General features: G+C 39.0%; 1 protein-coding gene across 1 annotated transcript in view; it reads right to left on the bottom strand.

Annotated features, from left to right (window-relative positions):
• Window positions 1–1,782: 1,782 nt before the first annotated feature.
• APPL2 (adaptor protein, phosphotyrosine interaction, PH domain and leucine zipper containing 2) overlaps window positions 1,783–8,307 on the bottom strand; it is a 33,659-nt gene continuing 27,134 nt past the window's right edge. The window contains exons 15-20 of the mRNA XM_015567577.1: window positions 8,266–8,306; window positions 6,587–6,761; window positions 5,345–5,381; window positions 5,020–5,160; window positions 4,207–4,254; window positions 1,783–2,895 (exon numbers count right to left, since the gene is read on the bottom strand). Coding sequence (XP_015423063.1) covers window positions 2,761–2,895; window positions 4,207–4,254; window positions 5,020–5,160; window positions 5,345–5,381; window positions 6,587–6,761; window positions 8,266–8,306 — 577 coding nt within the window. The 3' untranslated portion in view covers window positions 1,783–2,760. The remainder of the gene's footprint in view (window positions 2,896–4,206; window positions 4,255–5,019; window positions 5,161–5,344; window positions 5,382–6,586; window positions 6,762–8,265; window position 8,307) is intronic.

Here is an 8,307-nt window from a genome sequence, read left to right as displayed (position 1 = left end):
TGTTTTCAAGTTAGTATTTTTTTTCAGATGAACACCCAGGAGTGGAATTGCTGGATTTTTTGGTAGTTCTATTTTTTTTTTTTTTGAGGCACTTTAAAGAATCAGATTTTAAAAACTCAACTTATGTAAGTGAAACCAGAAAGTTCACCCATTACTCTCCCTTCCCACTGTAACCATCAATCTGTATCTATGAGCTTTCACTTTTACCTATTTTTTTGATTCCACATGAGATTATACAGTGTTTGTTTTTCTCTGATTTATTTCACCTAGCATAATGCCTTCGAGATCCATGTTGTTGGAAATGGCAAGACTTCATTTTTTAATTTTTTAATGGCTGGAGACTATTCTCTTGTAGAGGTATACCAGTTTGTCAACCCATTTATCCATCGATGGACATTTAGGTTGTTTCCATATCTTGGCTATTGTAAATAATGCCTCAGTGAACATGGGGGTGCAGATGTTTTCAAGTTAGTATTTATTTTTTTCAGATGAACACCCAGGAGTGGAATTGCTGGATTTTTTGGTAGTTCTATTTTTTTTTTTTTTGAGGCACTTCCATACGGTTTTCCATAGTGGCTACACCAATTTACATTCCCTCCGATAACACTTGTCTCCACATTCTCACCAGTGCTTTTTTTTCCTTCTGGATGATAGCTATTCTAACAGTTGTGAAATGTGGTTTTGATTTGCATTTCCCTGATGATTAATAATGTAGAGCATCTTTTCATTTATCTGTGGCCCATTTTTAACCAGAGTGTTCTGCTGAGTTGTATGAATTCTTTATATGTTTTAGGTATTAGCGCCTTAATCAGATAAGATTTGCAAATATTTTCTCCCATTCAGTAGGTTGTCTTTTCATTTTGTTGATTTTCTTTGCTGTGCAAAATCTGTAGTCAGTCTCTCTCGTTTATTTTTGCTTTTGGTGTCAGATTTTTAAAAATCACCACCAAGACCTATGTCAAGGAGCTTACTCTGTTTGTCTTCTAGGAGATTTATGATTTCAGATTTTATATTGTCTTGATTTTGACTTAATTTTTGTGTGTGGTATACAATAGTGGTCCAGTTTTCCCAAGATCGTTTTTTGAAGAAACTGCCCTATCCCAATTGTGTATTCTGAATACTAATGTTTTGTGGGTCATGCTTGCTAATAAGCTCAGTTAATTTTTTGTTTTCATTCTCTCTGGTGTTTTTGTGATTAGTCTCACTGTACTGAATTTCAGTCTTCATGCTTTTCTTAGGATTTGCATGCTTTGTTGAGCCATTCTTTCTTTAAACAAAAAAATTTTTTTAAAGCTTGATTTTAGTTTCCAGCATTGTTCATGACTTGAGATTCTTCCCCTCCCACTCGAACAGTTCTAAGCAAGAAATTCAGAGGACTGTGGCTCTTGCGGCCTGTTAGAGAACTTCTGACCTGACATCATTATGATATGTATGTTGTAAGGCATTAGTGTGTAATTTCATACTGACTTGGACCAGCTCACTATGTCTCTGATGGTACACACATTGTAGAAGTGGATTCCTCAGATGGATCCTATATAATATTACCTTAATTTGGGGTTGCAAAAATTGTTTTATTAACCCATCATTTTAAAAGCAACACCTGTTAAAAACTTGGCATTGAGATCCCATTACTCTACTTAGGTTGAATATAGGTATTTTTTGATAGTCATCCTCTCTGCTGTGATTTCATTCTGCCCTAGTTTTTGCAAATGAAACTGTTAAAGCTATAAAACCAACTTCAGTTTTCTTCCAGGATGTTCTAGAAAATAACCACACAAAGCAAAAAAACCAGAATGATAGATTTATTTGCTAGCATTTATTGCTAGGTTAATTTATTACAAAGACAATAACATTCTGTTGAACTTGGTTATAATTAAACACACTGTACCAATTCAAGATCATTATACTTATTTCATGGGTAGGAGGGAATGGTGGAGTGGGCTGGGATGCCAGAGTGGAAATAGGAACTTTAAACCAACTGCTCTTCAAGTGAGTTTTAAAATTAATTGGCCCCTTCCTTGAGGAGGGTCTGGCTCAGAAGAAACAGGACCTGGCAGAGCTGTTCACGGTGATCCACCACTAAAAACAGTAACATCTAAAAGATCGTAAACTTCTGAATGCTGGTTCATTAAGGTTCCCAGTAAAACTGAGTATCTTTTGTGGTACTCATCTGCTAGTTTTTATTGCATGATGCCTGGAACAATGATCAAAACTAGACCTGCATCGCTGCTAGTGCTCGAGCCTCAGAGCAGGGCTCGGCACCTAACTGCACAGATTAATGCTTATTAGGTCCAATTATGAGAGAAGCTTGATTATAAATACAATTTTCAGAATGACAGGCACTTAAAGCTTATTAAGTAAAATACAAAAATAGAGTATATTAATAGGAAATATTTAGTGTTTAATTATAAATCTAGGCTTTTGCCATTTTTAAAAAAGGATACTGGAAACTGAAAAAAGATGACATTCAAATAAAGTGAACGATGCATTTTCTCATAACTTTCAATCTGAGCGCTGAATAATAATCTAAGAAAAGGACTTACCACAAAGCACCTAAAATAACATTTGTAGATGGGTAGGACTGTTGTCAACCATTTCTTACTGTTTCCCTCCCAAGTCTCAGTACCAAGGCATCGAGAGTCCATTCCACAAGCGATTGTCAGCTTTCTGAAATCAGTTCGTGTGCCTGTGTATCAGAGAAGTTGAAAACCCTTAAGGAGGTAGCTCTCCTTGGGTGCTCTTCCCCCAAAAGCGCAAGAGTTATGCTTCAGATTCTGCGCCTGTATTTTCGCGTGGACTTCCATCATTGTCCTCTGGTTGATCGTTTAATAGTACATATTTTCCATCATTGGTTAGTGGTACGGACAGCATTAATTGAGCCAATGCTTCTGGATCCTGAAGTTATGGGAGTTTAAGAAGGAGAAAAGAAAACACTTAAAATGCACTTAACACCCCTTTGGCTTGGCTTCATGTTCTGTAGTCTAGCTTTATTCCTTCTTACTTGCCTATGTGTGTGCCTTCAGAGGGGTTTCCTTGCTTCTCTGAAAAAAACTCAATTACATTATTCCTAGAATCTAGTAGGCCTTGGTTTTCCTCTCAGCCAAAAATATCACTACATAGCCAAGTCATAATAATATTCCCAGAAAGAATCCAAAGAGGACTTCCCTCACAACATATCTTTCTCTTTTGTCTCTTCACTGTTTTCTCTCTTTTAATCTACACTAAGAGTTTGCAAGCTATGGCCATCTGGCTTGTTTTTGTAAACATTTTTTTGGAACACAGTCATGCCCATTCGCCATCTGGCTTGTTTTTGTAAACATTTTTTTGGGAACACAGTCATGCCCATTCATTCCATACTATCTCTGGACCAATTTGTGTTAAACAGCAGAGTTGAGGTCATTGAGACAGATAGAAAGCCCAAAAGGTTTACTATCTGGCCCTTTACAAAAAAGGTCTGCCAACATCTGGTCTAGACCATAAAATACTAACTTGCAGTGCTTGTCATTTCATGTACATCAGTCTCAGTCCTTGGTCCTTCTGCCCTCCCCGAAGACTAGAACCATAGTAATACGGTATTCACTAGCTACGTTAGTATTTAAATAAAATTTACAAATCCAGTTCCTCAGTCACACTAGCCACATTCGAGCTGCATGTTTTCCATTACTGAAGAAAGTTCTCCTGGACAGTAACTCATAGAAGCCCTCCGGGGCTGGAACTGATCAGTCTTGCTCACTGCTCTAATTCCAGGGTTTTTCTTCTTATAAATGGGGCTCTTAAAAACTTGCTGGGTGAATGAGACTGTAAGCTGCTGAAAGACAGGGAGGTCTGAATCGTCATTTCTAGTAAGTCTGTGGATGAGGTGTGTCAGTGCTGCCGGCCTGGGACGACTAAGGAACAAGGCTTCAGAGCATGTGATAGATGCTTAAGCTTGTGTCATCCTACTTTGAAAGACAGGAAATCTAGGCAACAGCAGCAAGCAACAAATAAGTAAAGCAAGAACTACAGAAGTGATGTTTTTAAGAACTCCACACATGTTGCCAATGAATGTGGAACTGATTAAGAATGTGGTTAGAATGCATAAAAAGGAAATCCCGAACTTGACCACACTGCCAAGTGAGCATCATTTCCCGTTTGGAGAGAAACCCTGACATGTATAGGTAGGTATCTTTTGAGTAGCTGCTAAACAAGCACTAAAGTGGACCTTACCTTCTGAACCTCATTGATTTCTTTTCCCAAATTAATAGCATAACATATCTGGAAAACACAAGAAAAGTGGTGTTTGGCAAAGGTAGAAAAGGATAAAGAATTTTAGGGGGATGGGGGGAATGTGATTATAGAAGTACAATGAGGTCACTGTCTACTCATGTCAACATGAGTGTCTACTGTCCCTGGTCTCCTGTTGCCAATCTGTGCGTACAAAAAATACCCAGCCAGTGGAACTTGAAATTACTCCAGCGTTTGAAATTCTTAACAGGATGCTGTTCCCTTTTTCTTTTGGCCACATTAGCCACTGCATGCTCACACATATAGTGGCAAACAGGTACTTGCTAAAAGGACTGGTTAAATTTGATTAATTCTAAGTAGTGAATGCAGTCACAAAGTTTTTCTACTAAATAAGTAGTGAATGCAGTCACAAAGTTTTTCTACTAAACAAGAGAACAGTTTAGATGTACTTTCTTGATGTCTGCTCCCTTGGTTTGCTCTCTGAGAGTAGATTGTAACTTCTGCTTTGAGGGGAACTGCTTTTAACAATTACTGGTAGGTCTACTAAACGATTATTACTCAGCATTAAAGTTCTTCTGTATTCAGTCTATTTTGGTTAATACGTATTTACCCCAGGGAAATTTTACTTCCAGGCAGTTTTCAGTGGGGCCTTCCTAGGAGGTATTATTATCTAAACTCAATGGGGACTTGCAGAATAATCAACTAAGTATCCAGGCAGTGGTGTAAAAAATGCCCTTTAAATATCTTCCTTTTATACTTAGATCTTATGGAATCTTAAGATGAAAAAAATAAGACCTTTTCGCCTTCTGAGTTGCTTTCAAAAACATATGTGCTCAGAGACTCTCTGCCTGTGGATTCAGGCAAGCGGACCACAAAGCCAACCAGTCTCTTGTTTTCTTGATGAGCAGCGAACTGGGTGACACTGGTGAGCTCAAACTGGAAAAAGAAAGAATAGACTGAATATCACGCCACAAACTGGAACTAAACAACAGACAATGCCATCCTCCATGGAAAGTCATAAAAAGTGCACTGTTAGTGGCAGTCATTGAACTTGTGTTTAAGGTGGTTACAAAGATGAACAGAAGTAATCACTAAAATTGGCAAGTGTGAGGAGACTTACATTGGCTCTGGATACTTGAGTCTGAGGATCTATTAACCTGAAATGTTAACAGATACATTATGTCACAAACGTTCAATAAACTTAGAAGAGCTTGTGGGGGCTGTCTCTGTACTTCTTTAATAATGCTCTTTGATGCAGTATAGTTTCTCAGTGTTTTTATATATATTTGCTCTGATTTTTTGTGTGGAAATTATAAGAACAATGAACCAATGCCTATAAAAGACCCAGGACATACTTGGAGAAAAGCTGTCAATAAATGTAAGTTTTATTCTTAAGAAGCCAATTCTTACAAGGTTTATAACAAAGGAAAAAGACTGAGTTTTGCCAACACCTAGTTCACTTTTTTGAAGCTAACATTTATTGAGCAGTTTCTGTGTGCCAGTTGCGGTTGTAAATGTTTCATATCTATTCCTCATGACAACACTAGGAGGTGTAGATACAGCGGAAGAAACCAAGGCACAGGGATTAAATAACTTGTCCAAGGTCATACAACTAGTAAATGCCAAAGCCAGAAATGAGCCTAGCCATTCTGGCTCTAATGCAGTGCTGCTGTCCTATAGAAATAGAATGTAAACCTCATACATACATTTTTCTAGCACCCATTTACATTATTTAATCTAAAATATTAAATTAATGAGATGTTTTGTATTCTTTCTCGGGGTCAGGACGAGATCTTAGAGATTTGCTATATCCTGTTTTTACACTGACAACACATCTCAGTTCAGACTGGCTGCCTGTAGCTACAGAACTGGACAGCGCAGCTCCTGAAGCCTCTGTTACAGTTAACCATGTCCTGACCGTCATTAGCCATGTTCATAAAGACCTTATTGCCAGAGTCCCCAAACCAGGTAGTTTAATTTATTTTCAGCCCAACAAATACTGAGCAGATTTTCTTGTGGTGGTCTAGTTACCTCAGGCAGTTTTAGGTCCTATATTCATTGTTGTTATTTACAAATAGTATTCTCAGAAATGACAAAAACAAACAACCCACCTTCCATTTTCAAGTTTCTGAGATGTAGAGAGTAATTCTAGAAGGATGGCCATCTTATAAACAACAGGATTCACCCATCACTAAATTCCTAGATTATCATTAAGGGAGCATCTTCTACCCAGTACATCTTACAGAATTGAAATGGACACTTAATCCAACCAAATGCTCTAGTTATGAGCTGCAGGTGGGGGAACGTGCCTTCAGAGGGGGCTGAGGAAGCTATAAGAAAGAGTGAAACCAACCGCATGTACCTCAGCATCTGACTGGTGACCATCAGATGGGATTCTGTCATACGGAAGATGTTATGAATAGCCCGTGCCGCCAACACTTGTCTCATCGCCTCATAAATCACTTCGGTAGTGTCGTCTGTTTTAACTGCCATCGATCCCAAAAACCGAACTATAAACATCTGTTGCAAAAGAGAATCTGCAAGAGAGCATTTTCTGCTCAGGGTCACACTCATGTCCTGCCTGCTGACCTGCACCCAGCACCAGGGCTGCTGGTCTGAGCGCAGCTGCCAGACCTCAGGACTGGTCTGCTTTCTATGGAGGGCTTTCCACCCAAATCTCTGAATACTCTGCTTTTACAAGCCCCACGCACACTGCCGAAGCTCTGAATCTCCTTCATGTTGTCTACGCTTTGTCTGTTTGGAACTACTTCCTTATATTAGAAAAGCCCTGCTTTTTCTCCATGGTCTTATGACCATGGTACCAGGTAAACAGCCTCCTGCAACCAAACCTGGATGAGTACACCAAGGTGGCAGTATATGCACCATATCTTTTCTCTGAAAAAAACCTTTTTCTACTGGACAACAGAAATTCTTTCCTTTGGCCTATGGATTAAGTCCTCTTAGAAAAGAAAACTTATTTGAAGAAAATAAGACCTGACGTTGGGTCTTACTTATGATTGAAGGGCAGTGATATGTTCCACAAACGAATGGAGATCGCAAACTAAGTGTGCGTATGTGAGTCCCTGAACTTCCAGTACTGGCTTCCTGAGGACAGTGTATCACCTGACAAAACTCAATGACGGCAAGTAACTGGCAGACCATGAAGATAGTTTAAAAGCTCTTTTTTTCTGTCAGAATAATTCATTTACCTACTACTTTAAACTAAGTCTTTTTGCCTAGTTGTCCTCCCATTAGTATCCTAGCCCCTAAAAATAACCTAGGAAAATATAACAAATGGTTACTCCCATATGAAGAGTTTTTACAAGTTTGAAAATTTTTGTTCACAAACTGGACTGCATTAAAAGTCAGCTAGACATAAGAAGAGAAGAGGTTTGAGGCAACATTTTTTTTTTTTTTGCTTAAAGGGTTAAGAAGTGCCAATTCTCAAGTCCTCCTTTCACAGGTAAGTAAGCGGCACTTTATTCTGACAGTGTTCTCAGGCTCCAGTCCTGCTGCTGGGTTTCAATGAGTCTTTCCAGCTCTTCTAGCTACTCAGTTGCCTTGGCTGGGAACTCGAGTCCTCTCTGTGGAGCAGGAGGTTATGGTCAGCTCAACTGAGTATGTTCTGATGTACATCGGGATGTAAACCAAACAAGATACGAATTTAAACCAATAACACTCATGTGATCTTAAAATTCAGGAAGGAATGATTTGTGGTTTTGATTTTCTGAGATGAAATAGCACACGTGTGACTCACCCAGGCTGCATTTTTAGGCGATCATTTTATCTTCTGAATTTGTTTCTGTAATAATGTGACACCAAATCTAGTTTTGGCAACTTTCAATGCAGGAGTGCGGAAGGTATGAATGTAGCTAGTGGTGCAACAGCTTCCCGTCAGTTTGTACCCAAGTCCTAATGAGTCCTCAGAGAACAATGAACATATTTCAGATCCCCGCCCTCTAGAACGTGATGTCACATCTTGTTTCTGTGGCCCTGGCCACTGTGCAGAGGAGAGAGTGAGCACACCAACGCACCACGTACCTTCTGCCTCTGGGAATGCGTCATCCTCAGTCTCACCAACAG

The sequence above is a fragment of the Myotis davidii genome, unplaced genomic scaffold (genome assembly GCF_000327345.1).
Source record: "Myotis davidii unplaced genomic scaffold, ASM32734v1 scaffold120, whole genome shotgun sequence".
NCBI classification, from domain to species: Eukaryota; Metazoa; Chordata; class Mammalia; order Chiroptera; family Vespertilionidae; genus Myotis; species Myotis davidii.
The sequence above is the reverse complement of the archived record's forward strand: the minus strand, read 5'-3'. Positions and strand labels throughout refer to the sequence as shown.